The sequence below is a fragment of the Thermobia domestica genome, chromosome 8, assembly GCF_964235325.1.
Source record: "Thermobia domestica chromosome 8, izTheDome1.hap1.1, whole genome shotgun sequence".
Taxonomy (NCBI): Eukaryota; Metazoa; Arthropoda; class Insecta; order Zygentoma; family Lepismatidae; genus Thermobia; species Thermobia domestica.
Genome location: NC_137461.1, coordinates 271134984 through 271158060, shown reverse-complemented (window position 1 = coordinate 271158060; position 23077 = coordinate 271134984). Strand labels below are relative to the sequence as shown.

General features: G+C 35.4%; 1 protein-coding gene across 13 annotated transcripts in view; it reads left to right on the top strand.

Annotated features, from left to right (window-relative positions):
* The window catches only part of Zmynd8 (Zinc finger MYND-type containing 8), a 289971-nt gene that overhangs the window by 64298 nt on the left and 202596 nt on the right, over positions 1–23077 (top strand). For 9 of the 13 annotated variants that reach the window (XM_081769796.1, XM_081769789.1, XM_081769790.1 and 6 more), the window contains one exon: positions 17333–17708. In XM_081769796.1, coding sequence (XP_081625922.1) covers positions 17333–17708 — 376 coding nt within the window. Of the gene's footprint in view, positions 1–12544; positions 12814–13113; positions 13406–13449; positions 13509–13995; positions 14119–17332; positions 17709–23077 lie in introns of those variants that run through there. The other 4 variants (XM_081769792.1, XM_081769794.1, XM_081769793.1 and 1 more) reach the window with 4 other exon arrangements.

The following is a 23077-nucleotide window of genomic DNA, read 5'->3' as shown; positions in this document are numbered from 1 at the left end:
GAGACATTAAGCTAAGTAAATCAGAATCATTTTTCCGTAAGGCAATTTTTTTGCAGTTCCTTTAAACTTCTGAGAGCATCTTGATATGTATGTATTCTACACTCCTCTTCGAACTCGGTATCGTATTCCTCTTCTTCCTGTATCTCGTTTCCTTCTTTCCGACATTCCGTATGATTCTTGATTAAGTTGCGGGGATTAAGGACAGTTTGTGGGGGTGAGTATGAGTAGTGGTTGGGGAAGGTCAACACTGCCCAGAAATATTTAACAAAAGAACGAACATTTTCACGCAGACAGTGTAATGTATATGTCTCACAAAATGTCTAAACATCTTCTAAAGGCTGCAGTCCGGAACTCAGAATTTTCCGTTAAAGGTTTGTTTTTCTTTCCGTTGTCCGCGTAACACAGTTTCCGCTTAATGAAGGGACTTTTACACGTTTTGTTCTCCAAAATTCATGGGACCGTGAAATATTTCCGTTTAAGACAGTTTTCCGTTTAATAAAGGGTCCGTTGAAGACAGGTTTTACTGTATATATATAAGTAATTTTTTGAAGTTCAAAAAGGTATAATTTGTTTCCAACAGTACACTTAAATTTCCATTTCAGTACATCATTTCATAGCTAGGCCTACTTTAAAAAAAAAAGCTAAATGTGTGTGGCCCCGTGTAGTGTAGTCGCTAACGCTCTCGCCTTTGGTATGAGCGGTCTCTGGTTCGATTCTCGGAGGGGGCGAGGCAGGCGATCAGAAAGGTGTAAAAGCCTTTTCAGGCCAGCCATTCTGAGTGAGGTTCACCTCACTCTCACCAGGTAAATACCGGGAGGGTTCCTTACATAAGCGTTCCATGCCGCTTCCTTCCTTCCACACTTCCTCGGGTAGTGTGATCGCAAAGGGGTATCATCCCAGGCGTCCGATAAAGTGTGGGGAAGCACTGAATAAAACGATCAATAAAAGTACTTTAACATACAAATATTTTGTTTCCAGTAGCTTTATGAATTAATTTGCCAGTTCAATACGTTTTTCGCTGATTATACAGAATATTCTTTCAACGAAACAAAAATTAGTTGTGTAGTTATCCTACACTTGCTGAAAAAAGATACTATTGCTGGCGACTGTATGATTTTATAAAGGAATGGAGTTCTTTTAATGTCGTATCTGTCATATTTACGCATGAAAGGATGGCACTATTGCTTTTTTGCTGTGGTTTACATGCAAGACGTAACATAAGAACTGTCTGGTTTAGTGAATAACAACTGCATAAAAACGTAGTGTAGATATTTTTAAACACCCAATGCTTCAACGTAGGGCGTAGTCTATTCTATTCGAGGATAAAATACACCGACATATTTTCATTAATATGTAGATCCAACCGGGGAACATTGAGGAAGAAGCTCTCTCCTTGAAATAAATAATATCCAGCTAATTATTATTTCTATAGTTCTAAAGATATTTGTTCCTAGTTTAGTCATTAGGAAAAGCTTTACAAGTATGCTTGTTTAAAAAGCAGGCAACAACACTCTTCGTTGGAGGCCAAAGCCTTTAAGCGAAACCCGATCAATGGTATACTCTTTTTTTTTTCTGAATATTTTCGGTTTTACGTCTTACGATTATGCCTTGTATGTGAATAATTATGAAATAAATTGATGGAATAAGATATGGGAGGGAGGAACAGAAGAATCTCAAGAAAACTCGCAGACACGATATTACCTATCACAAACCCACACTCACTAAGCCATCGTGTCCTTTATACTTCTTATTGTGCGTCATTTCACATCCAGTCGGTATACAGCGTGTCCATATCGTACTTTAAGGTGGTATTACGTCGCTTTGGATAATCGTATGTAAATGAAATTCATCACATTTGAAAGAAAAACTCAAATGTTTTACTATATCTCATAGTCATTTAATGTGACCCCACGAGTGGCAATGCAAACATCAAGACTATATTCTAATTCATGCCACACACGCTCCAACATATCTGATGAAATAGACGATGGCAACACTGATACGAACTGGCCATGATCCGTAAATCACGGCACCACTTATTGTCGTATGTGTAGGAGCCTGATATTACAACCTTAGCCTAAAAGCACGCTGAACCTGCACCAGACTCCGCGTGCAGTGATATACCAAACAAAACACACTAACTTCGTTCTTGCGGGGTCGCCATAACTTCTTAAAACTTATTCCTAAACAATATAACACAACGAAAGAAAATAAATTACGGTAGCACATTACAGCATAACAGTACAGAAACATGAAAGCGTCCCAAATGACCTCCAGCAGAAACAGCAACTGCCTGCTAAATATCCAACAATGAACCCGTATCGACTAATCACAAAGTAAACATTAGTGAATTTACTTCATCTGTATTTCATCCCGTCAATTATTGACATTGTTGTAAATTGTTGACATGCACAAAAATACTTGAGTTTTTCTTCCAAATGTTTCATTTAAATACGATTATTCAAAGCGACATAATACCACTTTAAAATATGATAGTATTTTTATGGACACACTATATATTCTTTTCAGTTAAAATTCAACTTTCTTTTGTGTGTGTTTAACATTTCACAGTTATGCTCCGAGCATAAGGAAGGTGGTGAAGATGATCATGAATGGAATACTGGATTGAAGGAAGTGACAGAAAACGGAAGAACCTCGAGAAGACCAATGCACGCATATGTTGTTTGTCCACCACAAAAGCCACGTGGCGAGAGCTGGGACTCCACACACCAGAGGTGAGCGCCTCTATCACTGAGCCACCACTGCCTCTTCAGCCTCTCATTTAATACTCGTTAATTTGCATAATAGGTGAATCATTTTGTGAATATATTCCCTTTTTGAAAAGAACATTTTCCCTTTAATTATTTTCCTTCAACGGGTGATACTTGTAATACAGTGACGTGAGAAGTACAACAAAAAAGGGGAACAAATTTGAGTTGTTCATTGGCTTTCTTGCAATGAAAATGTCACTAGAAAAAGCGCTAAAAGAACCTTTAACAAGATGCCATGTTGTTTCAGGAACTGACGAAATACATTCCTTTCTGTCTGTGAAAAGCAAGTTCAGCATTCATTGGAATGTAAAGCAGAAGCTTCTCGTGTCCTGATTACTGGTAAACAGCTAATTAAATAACACTTTTAATGTTTTCTGTAATTCAAAGAGGGATTAGTACCTTTTGTGTTTAACAAATTTCCAAATAGTCAATGAAAGATCTCTGTTATGGCGATATGGGTAGTGGTAATGCCTTTTGTACGTGATAACCGGGTTGGATCTCGATGGTAATAATATGATTCAGATTCCACATTAACTACATTCTTACGTCCCTCATAGCCTTCGTGGCTAAAATGGACCGTGAAACTACAACCAAATTAGCAATGGAAGTATATTAAAAGTACTCTACAAGACCCACATAATTGAGATGTAAGATCGAACAAGAGACTTCATGCATCAGAGGTGAGCGCTGTATAAGTGAGCCACCGTAGCCTTTTCACGAAATTACCTGAGAGGGCTTGAAACAAGTACTGAAAATAAGATAAACGTACGGGAAATCAATTATTGAGATCTTGACAGATTATCTATTCAATCCAGTGAAACGCCAGATCCTACAAATTACCAAGCCGACATTCCATCTGGTGAGATAGATTGAAACCCAGGACTTTGTAGTGGCGATACGCCAGTGGTTCCCAAGCTTTCTTTAACGGCCGATACACTTTAATATACGTCGATGACATCGCGCACACTTGTTTGATTTTTTATCAACAATAATATAATTGTGTAAGACTAGAAGTTCGTGTGTAAGTAGTGACTAGATGAAGTACTGAACATTTCATTAAATGGTTAGTAATTTTTAAATTTGCGTATCGCGTGACCCTATCAAACGCCTCCAGGGACATGGGTTTAGAAGTAAATGCAGAAAAAAACTAAATACATTGGAAATTCACCGGGATCGTAACACTGCAAATTATGGATGCGTCAAAATCTCAAATAATATTTTCGACAAAGTGGGTACTATCAAATACTGTAAGATGGGGTTACTATGCACAAAACATGAAAAGAGTTTCACAGTCCTCTGTCGGCAAAACCATAAACTGTAAAAAGGAAGTTGCAAGGGGGTTAACTCAGTTCTAATTACCCGGAGGGTTTGTTGTAGAGGTAAGGAAAACAGTCACTGTAAAGGCTGTCAAAAGTTGAAAGATATCACGTACAAGAATTTCCGTCAGTCAAGTCAGTTTCGTAGAATACTACTGTGTATAATGGGACTTCGATGCAATAGTTGAAATTGAAATGTGAAACGTTTTAAAGTCATAAAGTAAAACTGGGAGGTGGTGGTTTCAGCCTCTACTTGGGGTTACATTGCACCGGTCCAAAATACCTTTTAGATAGGAAATTATTACTACTGGAACCTCCTGCATTCTAAATTTAGGTAAATTTTTTATTTAGGTAGATGCCGGAATGAATTTCTTGTTGGAAAATAAATTATGAACAGTGGCGGATCCAGAAAAATAGTTTGAGAGGGTTTCACTCACAAAGGCTTCGTTTTTTTTTTTTTAAATAGAAATCACTAACTTTGGGGGGGGGGCAGAAGCTTATATGCATAGGAATGACTAACATTAGATTTTTACAAAATAAATCATGTATTTTGGGTGGGCTTCGGCCTGAAAGCCTCAGCCCCGTAAATCTTCCACTGATTACGGTTGGGATGATATTCTTGGACATAAGAAATAACCTAGGCAAATCAGTTTACTGGGATTTTTTTTTTCTGTGCCTGAGTTGGCATTTTTGTGAGACATATGCTAAAATATTAGAATGTGGTTCCTGTGCCGGTACCAGAAAATACTTAATTTTATTTACAAATATTGGTAATTCATATTTAAAAAATGAAATGAAATCTTACGTCCAACGATTATGCTGGGTAGGCTAAAGGAGACGGTGATGATGAGAAATGAATGAAATGGTGGAATGAAGAAAGTGGGAGGAAACGGGGGAACCGCGAGGAAACCCATGCACATGGTGTTTGTCCACCACAAAGTTCATTTGGCGGAGCAGGGTTTGAATCCGGGACCCTATGCACCAGAGGTGAATGTTGTACAACTGAGCAACCGTGGTCCCGTAATTCATATTAAGTATCGATACCGGCACCCTTATTCTAATATGAATATTTGTAGACATGCAATTTTGTATAGAAAGGAAAATGTATAAATATTGAAGGGAAAACTTTCTGCCGTGTCGTGACAAAACGCTGTAACTTGAGTTACATTGTTTTGTCGCTATTAGCATTTTTGAATTTCCCCCACCGATACTTATGTTCACCAGGCCCAGCATTGAGCTGAGTCAAATACTTTTGAAAATATACCAAAGAGAATTTCGATGTAAGTAGGAAATTAGCCGGTCTGTAGCGACTTTACGACTCTTTTTCTCAAAACTGCTCCGCCAAAGTTACAGCGTTTTGTCGCGACAGGGCAGCGTTATTGTCCAGAAACGTTATGTTCGTATATTGAACATACGTTTTTGTATGTTGTGCAAAATAGTTCCCTTTATATATATCCACATGTAATTGTCTTAGAAATACTGTAAAGGACGTAACACGAAAACAATCGAGGAATTACACACTTTCACATAATATAAGACGTTAACGTTTTGTTAACAATGTAGTAACTTTACTTATACATATTTTTGGGCGTCTGTGGTCTTAATCCCGTCACGTATGATGTACTTCGGCGAGCAATCCGGGGAAGGAATATGCTGGGACCTCCGTATTAGGAACCATCCTGGCATTTACCTGGTGTGAGGGAGGAAAGCTGAGGAAAAAGCTCGTTCAGGATGGCTGGCCTGAAAAGTTACATTTTTTTCGATTGAGTGTCCCTACTGGGAATCGAATCCGGGACCTCTCGTACTGAAGGCGAGAGCGTTAGCGACTACGCTACGCGGTGCTCTTACAGAATTTCTAGTGAAAACAAAATTGAGTCATTTTATGTCTTTTTTGGGGGGATGGTCTGTTTTAGATGTTTTCAGTTTGGAGGACCAGTTAACTATTTACACATTGTATTCTAATGTAAAATTTGACCCTGGCAATTCATCATATACATACATAACGTAAAGAAATGTATTTTAAAATCTTGCACACTAAGAAGGGAAGACAAGCATTTTACAAGTTATTTTTTGAATTGCTTGGTAAACTGAATGCAAATTACGATTTCATATTCATACAATCCTCCAGGATCGAATATGTGACCCTTCGTACTGAGGTGAGCACTCTGTTAGGCTTTCACTAGTAGTGCTGTTAAAATCGCTCATTATTCGAAGAAATGCTCGTTATTCTCAATTTTGTTCGAATATAAAGGGTGTCCGTGAATATCTATATAGTGATGGGGAAGCTCTGCTTCTAAAGTATTCAGCATTCTCTGTAGTTTCAGTAACCATGAGTTCATGGCCAGTGGAGCTATCCTTGGCCCTCACTTTTTTTTTTTTTTTTTTTTTTTTAATTGACCGTGTGGGGCTGAATTGCCACGACCGAGAATACAAAATAATGATTTATCGTTCCAACAGAATGTAAAGGACAACATTACGCAATAAATCAGAAGCAATAAGTGGTGCCATGCTACATAGAGTTACCCAGAATTCCAAATTCGCACCTGTACAGTCATCTTCAGAAAAAAGTACTGGCCATGAACTCATCGCTCGCGAAACTGCAGGAAATGGTGAATACTGTTAAGTCAGTGGTTCCCAATCTTTTTTGACGGACAACACACTTTTATTGATTGCTCACGACATCCCGACAACTTAATCATTTATTAATAATAAACTATAATGCTGTTAAACTACAAGCTTCCGTATAGTAGTGACTCGATGTAATACTGGCCATAAGTTAGTTGCTGCTGCTGGAGGTACACTCGATCTCAAAATTAAATTTAACCAGTTATTAAATGCTGCATGAGTTTCAGATTTAAAAATTTTGCGACATATTGGTTGGGAATCATTGTCTGAAGCCACACAGCTTGCCCACCATTACATTGATTTTCACAAAATGACATCAAAAACCGACACAACCCACTGGAACGCCCTGTATATGTGAACTTGGAATTATTTCAATTTGAATTCCTTAATTACCGCCTTATACTGAAAATATGCTTAAATCATCGTTAAATTTTAATTGTAGGATGGTGTTATAAGACACAACCTATATGACTATAGTTTGCGTCATTACAAGTCAGCTGTGATTGATTTTCGTGTATATTATTCACCACAGAGTTGAAGTTGCAAAGTGACTGTTTCGCAGTTTAGATGTCTACTAAAATACGTGACTCATGAAGTTCCCTCACACCTTGTTTGTTCAGCAGATTGCAAGGGATCTTGGAGCAGAACACGAACCTGTAGTGGAAAATGTGAGACGTGCTTCTGTTGAAATGGAATTCGTTTGCTATGAGCTGTTCAGTTACTACAATGGCGGGTCCACGGATGAGGAAATTTTTTTCCTATTAAACCCCAAAAACTAAATAGTTAAACATTCAAGTTTTCTTTTTCTTTTCTTTTCTTTTTTTCATTTCTTTTCTTTTCTTTTTTCTTTCTTTTTTTTAGTATTTTACTTTTGTTCATATCACTTCAGCATAAATTTTCATCTTCATTCGATTTTAGCAACAGTATTCTATATGCGAGGGATGGTCGAAAATAAAGATTACAAAGCCTATTATGGTTTATGTGGAGGTATAGCTGGAAGATCAAACACCTAATAATTACTTTACTGTGCACTCAATAACACTAATTTTCGATGTAATCACGTTTTTTTATTCAAGCACTTGTCACAACTGTAGATAAGGTTTTCCATACAGGTTGCACTGAAACCCGTGTCAAGTTCTCGTAGCCACCGTGAGGCAGTGGTTATGATATCAGGAAATGATGGCTAATCATGTTTTGCTTTAGGGCAGGAAAAGAAGCTGAAGGTTACTGGGGCTAGGGCAGGCCTATAGGGGTGCTCTAATCGTTCCTAACATAAACGCTGAACACACTCGGTAGTTTTTTGTGCCGAATGAGTTTTCGTGTGATCATCCAAAAGAATCATACCATAGCGGGGGAGACCAGGACGTTTTCCTCTGACGGCATCCCACAATTTCAGAAGTGTCCCTCAATACATTTCAACATTCACGGTTTCTCCCTGTTTCAAATAATCGATCATGGCATATCAGATACCTCCCAGAATGCAATGCACAAAACTTCCCTGGACGAACAAGCACTTTAAATTTCTTCTCCTATGAAGAAGATGCATGCTTCCATTTCATGGATACCTGCTTCCTTGATGGAGTGAACAGATGTAATACTGTTTCGTCACCAGTCACTACCTGGTAAACAATATTGCTCCCCTCCGCTGCTCAACGCTGCAGAATATTCAGCAATGTCATCATTCTGGTTGTCCTAATGGTTCTCGGATAATCCCGTGGCACTCACTTGACGCATACTTTGCTACTTAAGGACATTAACCACCATGTTCTGCACAATACCATATGATAGTCTCGGCTCAGCTGATACTGAGACTAGTGTTCTTCTGTCCACACGAATAAACTTATCAAGCACAAGCACAATTCTCGTCAGTGGTTGATGTACTGGATCTACCAATGTGTCCGGGGTTATTATTAACAATACTAACAATACTGGATGTCCGTTTCTCGGGCATACGTTGTAAGAATCCAAAGTCCTCAAACCTGCAACAACACAGATAAGTTTGTTATTAATCTGTATTTTTTCTTTAAGTTACAGTAAATCTGACATAAAAGTTACATGCTTTTTTTTTTAAAAAAAAAAAAAAAAAACTTTTTCTTCCGATCATTTCTCGTTTATCTGCAGCAAGAGATTTCAGGATAGGTACAAAATAAGTGGATTCGAAGTAGTGTTTATGCCTATCTAGGAATTTTGCTTTCTTCTGTGCGTTCTACCCTGGTCGTTTTTATTTTCGATTCTTCCAGTTTCCTCACACAGATCTTCTGGTATTTCGATAATCAGGCTTGGGGTAGGGTTGTGCGATATCCGGGTTTTAGATATCAAAAATCGACATCGACAGAATATCGAAAGTTGATAAATATCTCGAAAAATACTGATCAGTTAAAAGTTTATCTACATTTGAAGATATCTAACGGTTATATTGAAATATCGCACAGCTGTAAGTATACATATATCGGAACAAACAGAGGGACATATAGTTATTTATTTATTTATTTTATCAAACGAGCGAATCCGTTCAAATTTTCCATTAGATTTTGTCACGATCTCTCTAGTTTTTCTTCCATTGTTGCTTGAAAGTGAAAAAGATACAGCAAGCTAGCAAAAGTATTGTTCAGTTTTTGAATCACTGTAAACTTGAATTACAGGGCATCATTAACATTAGTTAAGATTTAAGAAAACTGAAAGTATCGAGATATCTTAATATCAACAATCTCGAAATACAGATCGATCAACCTACCTTGTATATGTTAAAATATCGCTTGCCCTTGCTCTTTATATCCTTCATTTTATAGTCAAAAGTTAATTTCAGTAACTTTGAGAAAGAAAGGAAGTCAGAATTGTCGAACAACAACAACAAAAGGAAAAAATTAGCTTTTGACCTAGACCTCCCTAAGAACCAAAACACCTTGATAAGTAACTAATGTGGAAGAAAGATATATGCTCAAGATTTTTTTCGAAATATGTGACAAGTCAAAGTATTAAAATTTCAGATATATATAAATAAATAAAAATAGTTTTATTTTGATTTTTATCATTTTGGAGTGTCATTGTTAGATAAATTAGCGTGAGTTATTTTGCCTGTAACAGCGTATTTCTCTAGTGACTTTGCATTAAAGTAAAAAACATATGGTATCAATAATTAGTGAGTTATTTACCATATAACGAAACTACATCTTGACAATCATCTCAATGTGTTAAAGTCCTAACATTGTAAGGAGATAAAACAATAAGAGGGCATAGTCTTGTTCAAAAAATCATGACCACCTTCGGGTTGTGCTTGAGAAGGCCATAATCTAGCATCCATACGTAGGAAATGCTAATACTTCTACTCTAGAAATAAAGATCTCAATTGGCGAAAGAAGATACACATTTGTTTGACCCTTATACGATCCATGGTTTTCGTACCATAATGAAGTGTTGCCTGTAACTTCTTATTTAGATCCTTTGACAGGCATTTAAGGCGTTTTTTTGGTCAAGTCAGATATGGACCGAATAAGACATGGATCTCAGATACGTTTTGGAAGCAGACGGTCAATTTGGTGGCTCCAAATGGTGACAGGGGTGGGCGTGACATCACATTTTTCTTGAGGTAATTTTTCAAATATTTTCCTGCTCGTAATTTTCAAGATATCAGATTGAAATTTTGTATATGCATTTTGTACACCTCTATTTATATATATATATATATATATTTTTTTTTAGATCTCTACGTCAACCTGGGCCCGGGGCCCAAAGGTTTCAGAAAGGTTTTTTTTTTTTTCAGAAAATTTCTCACTTTTCCCCTAATTCCTCGTTTCTGGTGTATGATATGGGTATGCGAGCAGTACCCTTTAAAAGGTTGCTTAATTTTGAAGAGAATGAGGTATGAACCATCATCCTAGGATAATTAGTATTGATGCAGTAAACTTTCACATTATGTGCTACGCATATAAATCTATATATATATACATACTTTTGACCTTGTGCCAGATTTCAAAAAAAAAATCCCGCCCTCAGTTTTCAAGATATCAGATTGAGATTTTATACACGCAGTATCTGTACCTCTAAGTATTTCTCTCTCTCTCTCTCTCTCTTTTTTTTTTTTTTGTTTTTTTGTTCTGTACGTCACTCCGGGCCCGTGGGGCCCAAAGGTTTCACAAAGGGAATTTTTCGGAAAATTTTCCGGTTTTTCCCTAATTTCCCGGTTTTGGTGTATGATATGGGCATGCGAATGGTACACTTTGAAAGGCTGATTTATTCTGAAGTGAATGAGATATGAACTATATGATCCAGGGGCAAATAGTCTTGTTTTAGGAAATGATATAAATAACCTTGAGATTTTCAAAAAAAAAAAAAAAAAAAAATCATGCCTTTAGTTTTCAAGATTTCACATTGAAATTTTGAACGCTTATTGTGTACTTAACTACGTATTTTCCCAATGATTTTGAGATCCTTATATGAAGCCAGGCCCGGGCCCGAGGGCTCAAAGTTTTCGAATAAAGGGACTTTATCAGAAAATTTCTCGAATTTTCTCTCTCGTTTTTGGTGTATGATACGAACAAGCGAGTCGTACCTTTGGAAAGGTTGCTTTATTGAAAAAACAAACAAACAAACTAGGTGTGAACCGTGATCCTGCGATAAATACCGATGAGGTAGTACCTGCTTGACTGAAAGTCTAAAATTTACCTCATCTTATAAGGGTTAATTTAATTCTGACTGTGGCTGAGAATAAAGGGATTTTCATAGATAAGTGGGGTCAGTTTTTTTAAACAAGACTGTACATCTTACTTTTGAATGTTCCAAGGCTGCTCTTGAACGAAACCACATAGGTAAAAATATAATTTTATCGCTACGAGGTAAGGGATAAAAGCTCACCTATAGTAATGTACTAATTCGTTGTATAGAGCTTTCTGAAACTGTATAAAACTATCTTCCCTCTTTACCGATGTGATTTCTCCCAAGAGCCGTGCTCCGAATGTTCAGTAGTTCGATTTCCAGAGCAATAATGATGGGAGTTTAAGAGCTTTATTATTATTATTATTATTATTATTATTATTATTATTATTATTATTATTATTATTATTTCAGAACTCTCTACACTCCTTGCACAAGTAGTGCATAAAATTAGCTACTGTAGTGGGTTCATAAATATTTCATGTATAGGGAAGTTGAAGTTCGGAAACAAGGACAATTTTGGATGTTTTTATGGTATGAATGTATGATCGTTTCCTACCGTTCTTTAAAAGATTATATTGTATTTTCCATAATGATTTTATATTGCCTTTTGTCCCCCCTACAATTTCGTTTATGTACAGCATTTTTCTAATAATTTTGGTGACATAATATTAAGTAACTTTTGTGGAAAGTATGGTTTCATTCAGCTAATAAAATGTTCCACACTCAGTCCGTGTATTTTTTTAAGACCTTAAGGTAAGAAAGATTTTGTGCAACTTTTGTTTTTTTATGGTATTCAGATATTAACGAGAATAACAGTTATCTACGAAATAGTTCAGTTCTTTGATATTGAACTTCATTATCGGCGATGACACGATTTCCAAAATTGAGGACATACTGAAGCAAAAATCCTAACATTATTAACAATGAATTGTCAGTAATGTTATATAAAAACTCAATAGGCTAATGAATTCGAAAATCTAAATTGCTTCTGTTGAAATTCGAATAACGAATATTCGAAGAATCCATTATTCGAATTTTAACAACTCTAACAATCCATTTGCAATAGGTGTTTTCGTGCTCTTCTAATTACTCCATTACTGTCCAGAAGGAGGCGTTAGCTGCTAGGACAAGCGCATCAGATTATGGAAGAGCAACGTTGGACGATACAGTAGGGCTATAACTTAGTATCCGAGATTTCCAGGCTAAACTTATATTTTTTTATTATGCGTATTCGATTTTCTAGAAATATGTACTTGCGCATGTAATGAGTAATAGGAACATCATTCGTACCTTTCGCAATATCTCGTAATGCTAATCGTGATCATATTCTGTGTTGAACTTTCATTCTGTGCGGCGTTCCGTGAGAGAGAACCGGTTCTGCACTGCACGGAGTTGAGTGGTTTGGTTGTGAAAGTAGGCCATTATCATACTGTTGGCTGGGGCTTTGTGTAGGTTTCTTTTTAGCTGCAGGCCGTTTTATTGCCAAGCTGCTTTTAGTACTAACCCAGGTTCCAAGGAAGGGAATGCTAGGTTGTGATTAGTGGGCTGGCTGGTTCGTCTGACAGGTTCCTGTGACCTGCTGTAGGGCTAGTAATTTAGGCGAGAGGGTGTTCGCTTCTGGGGGAGGAGGGAGAGGCACAAGCACAAAAGAAGAGGGAGGGGCGCAGATGTAATTTACGGAGCAAGGGCATTCCATATCCATTCCAGCATGGCAGTTAAAGTAAGGGTTTGCCGAGACTGGTTTAAAATGCCCTATAACCATCGTAGCCATTATAACACAGATGAGTTTTTGTGTTCTAGCATTGCTTGTCTCGTAACGTGAAGACAGTTAGTTGTAGCGAAGTAACGAATCATCAGCCTACGATTGTGTGACCACATCCGTCTTTTTTTTCTTTCTCTTCGTGGGTGTAGAGAGAAAAGAAAAATTTTAAGCATCAAATTTTAATGCTTTGCAAGTTAACTACGAAATGGTGCATTAAAATTGCAATCAAGTTTTCTTGCTCGTAATTCTGTGATGTCACGGATCAATAATCTTGCTGGGTAAGGGTTTCAAAAGCAAAAAACAATCTCAGAATAATAATGATTGTATTGAAATATTGATGGTGAACGACTTTCAGCTCCGGTACTTTTATAACAGCATACGGTATGTTGTATTGTAGAAGGATTTTTTCATACTTTTTTGTCGAATGTAAATCCAGTTTATTTGTATTGGACTCAAGCCGTAAACAATAAAGTAGTTTTTCATATATACACACATTCGTGTGCACTGTTATGCAGAGTATTTGAGATTATTTACATACATTCAATATTATGTAGGACGTGTAGTATGATGGAATCCCCTACTGCACCCCAATTCTTTTTCATACAATAATAAATGCATAGAAAATGCTATGGTATTGACACATTTGTAGACAATCTGTGAACGCTATGCTATTCTATAAACCTAAAATAAAATATTTACATGATTATAGAAAGTAAATTGTTACTTATCAAATGTATTTGATCCGTAGGAAAAAAAAAATCCCAATAAATCATTGCAGTCAAATTGTCCTGTACCCCATAATTTCCACGAAACAAATGTGCTTTATAGCTGGTACTAAGCGCTGTAGATTGTTTTCCTTGGATCAAGGCATTGAAGGTCATAGAGAATGTTGCGTGGAAAAACACTTTTGAATGCTATGCGGGTCTTTGTATAGGAGTCGAAATCAATGTAGTGAAGTTATACTGTAGAAGTCGTTTTCATGAGTTTAGAAGTAAGTTCATTGTAGTAACGTGCTGTTTAACTACACGTTTTTCTTCTTTTAGTACGCGTTTCAGACATGTTTTATTTTTTATGATAAATGCATCATTATATTCTAGAAAAATAGATTGAACTAAAACAATTTGAGGAATTATGAGAAACAAACGGTTCAAGGTACACTCATGTCCAAAATTATTGTTGCATGTCTAGAAATGTTTTTGTAGGAATATAATTTGATAAGAATTCGCCCGGTATTTCTTGCAATGTTAGTATGTGTATAATCGGTAAAAACATGTATGTGGCAAATTTCTTGTCAAGAGAGCAGTAAATAAGAACAATAAAACGAAAACAAAACTTTCTTCTCCATTTAGCAACATTTTGTTTTACTCATTCTAATTTACGTATTTATAATTCTTTTTCTATGAAATTTACCACAAATATACATTTCCCGATTATACACATAGTATCAGTATTAAAAGTACCTTGCAAAATCATTATCAAATTATATTCTTACAAGAAGACAGTTATAGATATGCGCAGGGCCGGCGAGAGCGGTCGCGGGCCCCGGGGCTGAGCAATCCCGGGCCCCTTACATGTTTCCTTATGACTTTTTACGTACTTACCACTTTGGACGGAAATAAACTAAAATGAACATTAAGACTTATTTTGAACTCTTTATTAGACCATTAATGCGTTTAATTTACATGTTAAACAGTATTGCTATATTTCCAAATAAGTGAATAATAAGAACGCTGAACCTAACCTATGTTCACTGTTCGCTGAAAAAAAAACTTCATTAGTTCACTATTTATGATTTTGTTTAGACCCTATACTTGTTGGTTCTAAGATTTTTGAAGACTTCAAAACTAAAATGAATAAAAAAATATATATATTTAAATACAATGGTATCAAAATATGGGGAAAAAAAGTAACTTATCTATTTGTAATAGCAAAAGTTCTCCCCTAATGGTCAATCAAATGCTCAAAACAAAGTAATTTGTGAAGGAAATACAAAAAGAAAGTATTAAATAGTTAATAAAAGTTGAGAAAGTAAATGTTCTCAACCATCCAATCTACCCTGTACTATGCATATCTTTGCACAAATTGTTGCTATAAATAATTATATAGAAGTAAGCTATGCAGTTAGTCTTCCTTAACTAGAGACATGAAGCATTAGGCCTAATTTAGTTACTTCAATGAAATATTGCTCAAATTAACTATAGTGTGATTAATAATGTGATATTAATAGTAATTGTCTGTAGAAGAAATTTATTATATGTATTACTACTAGACAACTGTTACAGTTACAATGTATCCTTTTCTACGTATAGTTACAACAAAATTCCCTTTCTGGCTTTTTTCAGGGCGAATTCATCAAAGATAGCATCCAGTTTGGTACACTTGATAAGTTCTGTCTCCACTGTCAACAAGCCTAAGCTTGATAATCTGTCTTCACACATTGTAGAGAGTAAAACATTTTTTTATCTATTTAACAAGGAGAAAGAGCGCTCTGCACTAGCAACGCTAGCAGGAATTGTGGCGAATATACTAAGGGCCACTGTCAGATTTGGAAATAAAGTTTCTAGATTCAAAGTTTTGATGTTATTTAGGAGATCCCATGGTGAAAGCGTTTTCTCACCAAAATTGACCGAATATATCAATTTCAGGCTATGCAGTTCATCAGAAAGATCATCTCCTAAATCTTTTTGGTATCGATGAACTAGTGCAGCTGCTTGTTCTTGGATCTGGTCACCTGTCATTTCTTTGCAAGACCACAGTACACAAAAATTGTTACACAAAGAGCGCACTGATTGGAAGCGAATTGAGTAAAAATACACAACATTTAGTAATTCTTTATCCTCGGCCGCCGGGCCCCCTTTGGAGCCCTGGGCCCCAGGGCTCTGGCCCCTCCTGCCCTTCCCTCTCGCCGGCCCTGGATATGCGACAATCATTTTGGACATGAGTGCGCATTAAACCCAGTTTCACAATCAGTGAATTTAATTTCACACTTCATGCATAATACTCGTACAGATATGCTTAAATATTTTCTTAGATAATCCGTACCCATGTTTCTGTTTTACCCAAAGACAGTATCTAGCACATTTACCATGACGTAAGTGGGAGAGGCCACTGGGTGACTGAGGAGGCGTAGGGTTGCCAGTTTCTTTCCGCTATGGTTTAAAATGTGTATGGAAACGGGAAATATAGGAACTGAAGTTGAAGTGCGGGATAAATCGAGAATTGGGATTAGGGATAGGCCAATACAAGAACTAAATATACGTCACATATCCTAACTCGTCACTTCATTTTCGGATATGAATGCAATGTGATCTGTGCTACTTTTTTTTTTTAAAAAAAAAATCCTGAACTTTAATAATAAGTTTTACATTCCATCCCTCTGAATTGAAGGGGCACTCGCATATTCAAGAACTCCTTGTAACGCGATTTAGTGTTTCGAAACTTCTATCAGGGGCGTAAATAAGGGCCCCGCAGACCTCGCATTGCGGGGGGGAAAGCCATCAGGGGGGCCAAATCGTGAAGATGACGTAGAGAAGGGGCCCCACTTCACGCTGTCTGCGGGGAGGCCCCCAAGCCTTTACTTCCGCCACTGACTTCTATACAGACTTTCTTTTAAGTAGAAAGTTTTTGTTTGTTTAACTTCCCACGTTATGCACCTATGCTAAGGGAGACGATAGTGAGATGGATGACAATGGTGGAATGACAAAGTGGGAGGAAACGGAAGGACTCCGAGAAAACCCACGCACATTGTGTTTATACACCACAAATCACACGTAGCGAGAACTGGAATCGAACCAGAAACCCAAGTCACTCGAGATGAGCGCTTCACCACTAACCCACCACGGACCCCCATAAGCAATGTTGATTGATTTGTATATAATTTTTAAAGCATATCAGAACGAAGTATTGTAATTATATTTTTCTATGTTGCTAAAAATTTAGTACATATGTTGAAAAGATCTGGTGTTTCCTTAGGGTAGTTGACACTTCCTGTGCAAGTAAGAACCAATACTAAAAGTTAGTATTGAAGCAACGTATTATAAAGAATTATTAGGTGACAACCACTGAATCATGCATTTATCGTTGTACTGTTTAATAATAAACTTTTCATGTCCTTAGGGAAATTATTACATGTACAGTATAATAATGCAAATTAGATTCACGTTATCTGTATACTATTCTAATTACCTTTTTGTTATTTTTTTAAGGAATGTACTGCCTCCAGAGAAACGAGAAAGTATTCCGACTGAGAAATTGTCGTCTGGAAGTAAAAATGGGCCTTCGTCTCCAATAGTCCCGATAACACGCTCAACAAGATCCCAAAATCCTGAATTTGTTGCTAAACATAGGAACTTTCTTCAGAAGATTCATATGGGTGCAATGGCAGTGACTGACGATTTCAATAAAGTGAACTCAAAAGATAGTCTTAAGAAGGAATTGGTGAGTCCTAACAAAAGAAAACATGAAAATAGTACGCCTTCCCCAATTCCACGAACTAATCCTCCAAATAGGACTGTTACCAGTAGTACTAGTGCAATGCCAAACAAGAGAAGAAGACTTAGCCGCTCTGATTCTGGAGCTCAGGTAATTATAACGTAGTTTAAAAGGAAATTAATATATTTTTTAATCAATTTATCAAATATATTTATATTTAGTTAAAACTGATTTTAGTTTAAGAAATGCAGAAAAGTCTGCGTCTTATTCTTTGATAGAAAGTATTTGGGAAATTAACAGCAGGTCACGAACTTAATAAGGTTTTATTAAGTACACTTTGTAACAATAGCCGGTATTATTATTAATTTATAGATTTACGTAACATTAAAAAGTGATAAAAATTCGTATTTACATTTTTGGTGTGTGTATATGTGTGATATCTCTCTATATGAGGCTTACCAGAATTACTTCAGTTTTCCTTTGTTTAGTGTGTATAGTGTAGTAATATAAGAGTGAGTGATTGTGTGAAAGATTGCCACCGGGTTATCATAAATCTCCTTCGTATGTGGTTTCACGTACTTATTTCAATTCCATAATTTGTTTCAGTATTTTACATTATTGTAATTTATATTGTATTTTTTTGGTGTACATGTTTTGTACTAAATTATACGTAATTGTAATCAAAACAAACATATACTAAATTGAATATATTTTTGAATATGTCAATTCAGGTGAAACTTCATATATGGTTCATTAATTAATGTTAAAAATAGTTATATTTGCTTAGAATATTGTAAAATACATTATATTTTAACTAGTACACGGAAAAAGTATTCAGTAGTGTAATAAAATGGCGTATTTCTTTTTGCTAACTATAATTACATGCAAGTTTTTTAAAATATTATTTAAATTATTGAAATTCGCTGTTTTAAAATAGAATAGCTGCACATAATTCATCTTTATGGGACATTTGTTTTTGTATGTAAATGAATGTTAAGACATTTGCCATTGTTGTAATGTAATTGTTTTCGCTTCAAGTTGTAGTGTATATCGTCTGAATTACTTTATGGAGTTAACTGTTCCGAAGAACTGCTTTCAATTAAAAATCTATGCTACAGAAGTCAGATTGAAGACTCAAAATGTGCAGTACAATTCATGATTTTTAAAGTATATGTATTGTAGTTGCTGACGTCTTAGAATTTGTAGGTGCTCCTTTGTGACTATCTAGTTAGCATACTCACCTTTGATGGGTGAGAACCTAGGTTCGATCCTGGTGGAAGCTCATATGGTTCAGATCCCATATTAAAAATACTGTATATATATATTGGTCCATTTCTCATATACCATTGGCGCTAAAAAAGGGATTTTAAAGAATTCTAGAATTTGTGGTTGTAATACGTTTGCGTTTGAGCATATACGTTATAAGCAATAGGAATGATTCGACCCTGATTTCTTAAGAAATTACACTAAATAGTATATGAATATGGTGACTTCAAAACAGTGAAACTGTCTACAGAATCGGAGAAAAACTTTTATAGATGAAGTCACTGAAATTTACTTAGAATACATCGACGCAGTTAGAGAAGTTCGAATAACTTAATCAGAATATTTTATTTTGACTTGCAATAAAAACGTAAGGCGCCTTTTGTTCTTAGAATTCCATCGTGTGGTTGACATTTTGTGGCTAGGAGAGTATAATAAAGGGCAGCACAATTATAACATGCAGGAAAGGTGCAAAATAAGTATGATTTCGTGGCAGTACTACATGAAAATGTTAATATTTCGTCTTGTTTACTGAATAATAAACGATTTTGAGCTACAGAGCGTAGAAAAAGTATACTCTGTACATAATCAGGGTGTCTATCGGTCACGAAAGTCACGAAATCAGAAAACGGTCATGAAAGTCAAGAAAAAGTCATGAAATTCAGCTTTTGGGTTACGATTTTTTAAAATTTGTACACATATAAATACTGACTGAAACACTTTGTTCTATAAAACGTCAAAATTCACGGCCAAAAATATCTATGGTCAGATTAAGGCGCTAGCAAATCGCAAGCAAAGCACGCTTTTATCGCATGCATGAAAATCCGGCCTAATTCGCATCCAAATTTGCTCTAGAAAGTGTTTCAAAATTTTGTAGTTTGGTAAAGAAAAGGTCACGAAAAAGTCACGAAATTTCATTTTTTAATTTTAGTAGACACCCTGATAATTTTCCATCTTCGGGAATAAATAGCTGGGTTCAATCATTCGTGTTAATCAGTGATGTAATACTAGAATTTTTGATGCAGATCAGTAAGTACTGGCGCCCTTTTTGTGACACTAGTATTCGCACGGGGGCCCAGTAGACCCCCAAATGGATATTTGTTTTATTACAATAAAAATATACATTTTTTAAGTAATTAAGACAATATAGCGGAATTTTAGATAGGTTTTTAAAAGTATTTGCTGCAATCAGATTTTTTGAATTCGTTTTGAGATATTTTTTAATATTTTTTCATCAGGACTTCTGGCTAGCAACACAAAAGTTACCTGGTTGGGGGTCTGTGAACATCCAGCGCGAGTACTTAAGGGTTAAGAATACGGGGACATTTTAGGTAAAATTTACAGTTAAAAGCTGTTAATTCAGAACGAAAAATGAATGTGTAAACCAACTTACTTATGAAGGCGAAGAACATCTAAGTCTTCTGTAAACATAGACACAGCGTTAAGTAGCATCTATTATTACTGTGCAATTCTGATTCATGTGCTTTGTTCCAGTTTCATAGGTTTTCAGCAGGGTTGGCAAAAACCATGGTTTTTATTGAAAAAAGCAAAAACCCGCTTTTTGTTTTAAACTTTTTTTTTTGTTTGTTTGTTTAAACCAGTGTTTTTTTGGTTTAAGTAATTTGCTCTATGTATTTATATCACATATGGATAGAAATAAGTTTGTTTCATTTTGGTGTTATGCAACAATCGGGTTATGCTGGAAGGGGTCACATAAGTTTAAAACGGAGTCCAAACCGTTTCTCGACTTACATCCGAAAAGATTGTCCTCCATTTGCACTCGAAACCGGGACTAATTGGCCACAAATGCGATACATCTGCCGACTCACTCACGAAGGACTTCTGATACGCTGTACTGATTTTTACATACTTTTAATATAATTGTCTAATTGTCAAGAGTCATTTGAGAAGGACAAAAAGATAAACAGTTGCACAAGTGAAACCATTATGCAGAATTACATATGGATAATTTCAAAATACTGCAGAGTACAAAAGAACTAATTAAGTCCAATTTAATTAAGTTCTCTACGACTTTTATTAGTCCAAGTTAAAGAAATACAACGACTTAATTTGCATATCAGTAAGAAAAGTGAATAAAGATAAGAATTATTAGAGTCCACATTGGCTCTGACCAATTTACACCTAAATAGATACCAAAGATACTCCTGATTTCAGTAAATGCCTTTCGTGGGGTTTGTATGACTCCTCCCCCAAAAAAGTACGGTATTTCGATGTATTTTATCAATAGTAATTATTATTAAAACGAAACAATATTTAGAATTTTTCTTTGATTGCAATTGCATAACAATAACAACAAACTATAAAAAATCACAAAAGAAACATTCATAAACTTATAAAAAAAATTGCTTTTGTAGTATAATTTCTTTGAGTAATGAATAGGAATTTAGGTCTGAATATAATACGAATAATATGCGGGAGTGACACATAATAACCCACAAGTGTGTGTTCAAGATTTTACGAAGACTTACACTTTTACGAACATTTATCGTTTTTTGGTTTAAACCAGTTTTTTTTTTTTTTAAAGCTGGTGTAAACCAGTTGGTTTTTTGAAAAGAAAAAAAAAAGCTGGTTTAAACCAGCCAGCCCTGGTTTTCAGTAATGAGAGTTGCCATTAAACACGTGTATACAAAATGTATTTTCGTTATCGAATTCTCATCACGTCAAATTATGAAAATATTGTTCAAGGAATTTGTAAGAGCAATGTTGAATGAATCTCTCTTTTTATATGTTTTAAGAAGTACGTGAAATATAACGAACTGTACCTGTATTTCGGACATCAAATTGAGTAACAAAAATTTCGCTTCCTCTTAATAGTAAAGGAGATATAAGTAGTTCTAAATTGTCTGAAATGCGTACACTTGTTCTATTGCGAAAGTGTTTTATAGTGATACATGAATGTACTGTATATGTATACGTTTCATCCAAGATCCTTGCTTAAATAAACCGTCTTGATTTAGAAAAAAAAAAAACATATAAAATAAGCATTACTGGTACTTGTACGGACGTGTTTTGCTCTTTTTCTGATAAATAAATTAAGTGGAGTGGATATTAATAACTTAAACTCGAAATTTGTAATGACATGTTTTGAAAGCATTGTATCATCGCTTTTAGTACATGGGCAAAATCAAATATGTATATTACTTCAAAATTGCTGATAACTTTTACTTAACTCGAGTCTACTGCATGCTGGGTATTCTTTCTTATAAAATCATGATAAAACGAATTCCGTATTCGTTTGTTTTAAAACTATTGTATCGTTGATTTTGATACGCAAAATTTAGTGTTACTCAAGTGTATTTAGTACTTCAAAATCATCGCATTATTCCCCTTAACTGTTGCCAGTCTACTGCACGCTGGCACTTTTTAAAATAATATCCAGGTGAAATGAGTTTGTATTCATTGAAAGTCCTCACTTTTAGATAATGCCACACTTCATCACTGTGTATTTCATGTGACCTTGTTAATCTGGGAAATGTGTACTGATTAATCATGTGATGTGGTATTTGTCGATTGATTGAAGCTTTGTTCATATTTTATCAAGTCTGATATGAGTATGCTGTAGTTGTCTCTTATTATGGATATACGTTCTTCTGCTATTGTGAGACTGAATAATGGTGTTACTCATTTTATTTATTTATTTATTTATTTATGTATTACTAACAACAGAGTAAAAGATAATAGATCATTTATTATGTACCACTCTTCATATGTGAAACTGCAATTTCTTCCTCCTGAAAAGTCAGTGCTAGACATCTCCATGTTGAATATGTTCCAACGAACACAAATAATGTTTAAATTGAGATTGTAGCACCAGAACAGTATACAAATTGAAATCAAACGTATTAGTGTTCTGGAAATATTTGTGTGGTAATTTAAAAACTATGAAATTCTTGTTGTTGATTCACGATGAGATTGTTGATTTTCACTTTTGTTTCGGAAATAAATATTATACATGGAGGGATGTTCTGTCTTCCCTAAAGGACTGGCACTTACATGTAAACGAAGTATTTTTCTGGTTGGTGTTTAAATGAAATGTTGCGATTGACTTATGTTGAATGTAATTAACCTTACCTAACCGTGCTTTTTATTTTACATAATCTTATGTCATTAGATTTTAATTAAATTATTACAAAGATAATTGAAACATTTACTTTGCTGATTGCGTCTGTAAAAGATCTCTTGAATAATTTCGACCATTAATTTTGTTGCCTGGTTCACCAGGTTCAGGCACTCAC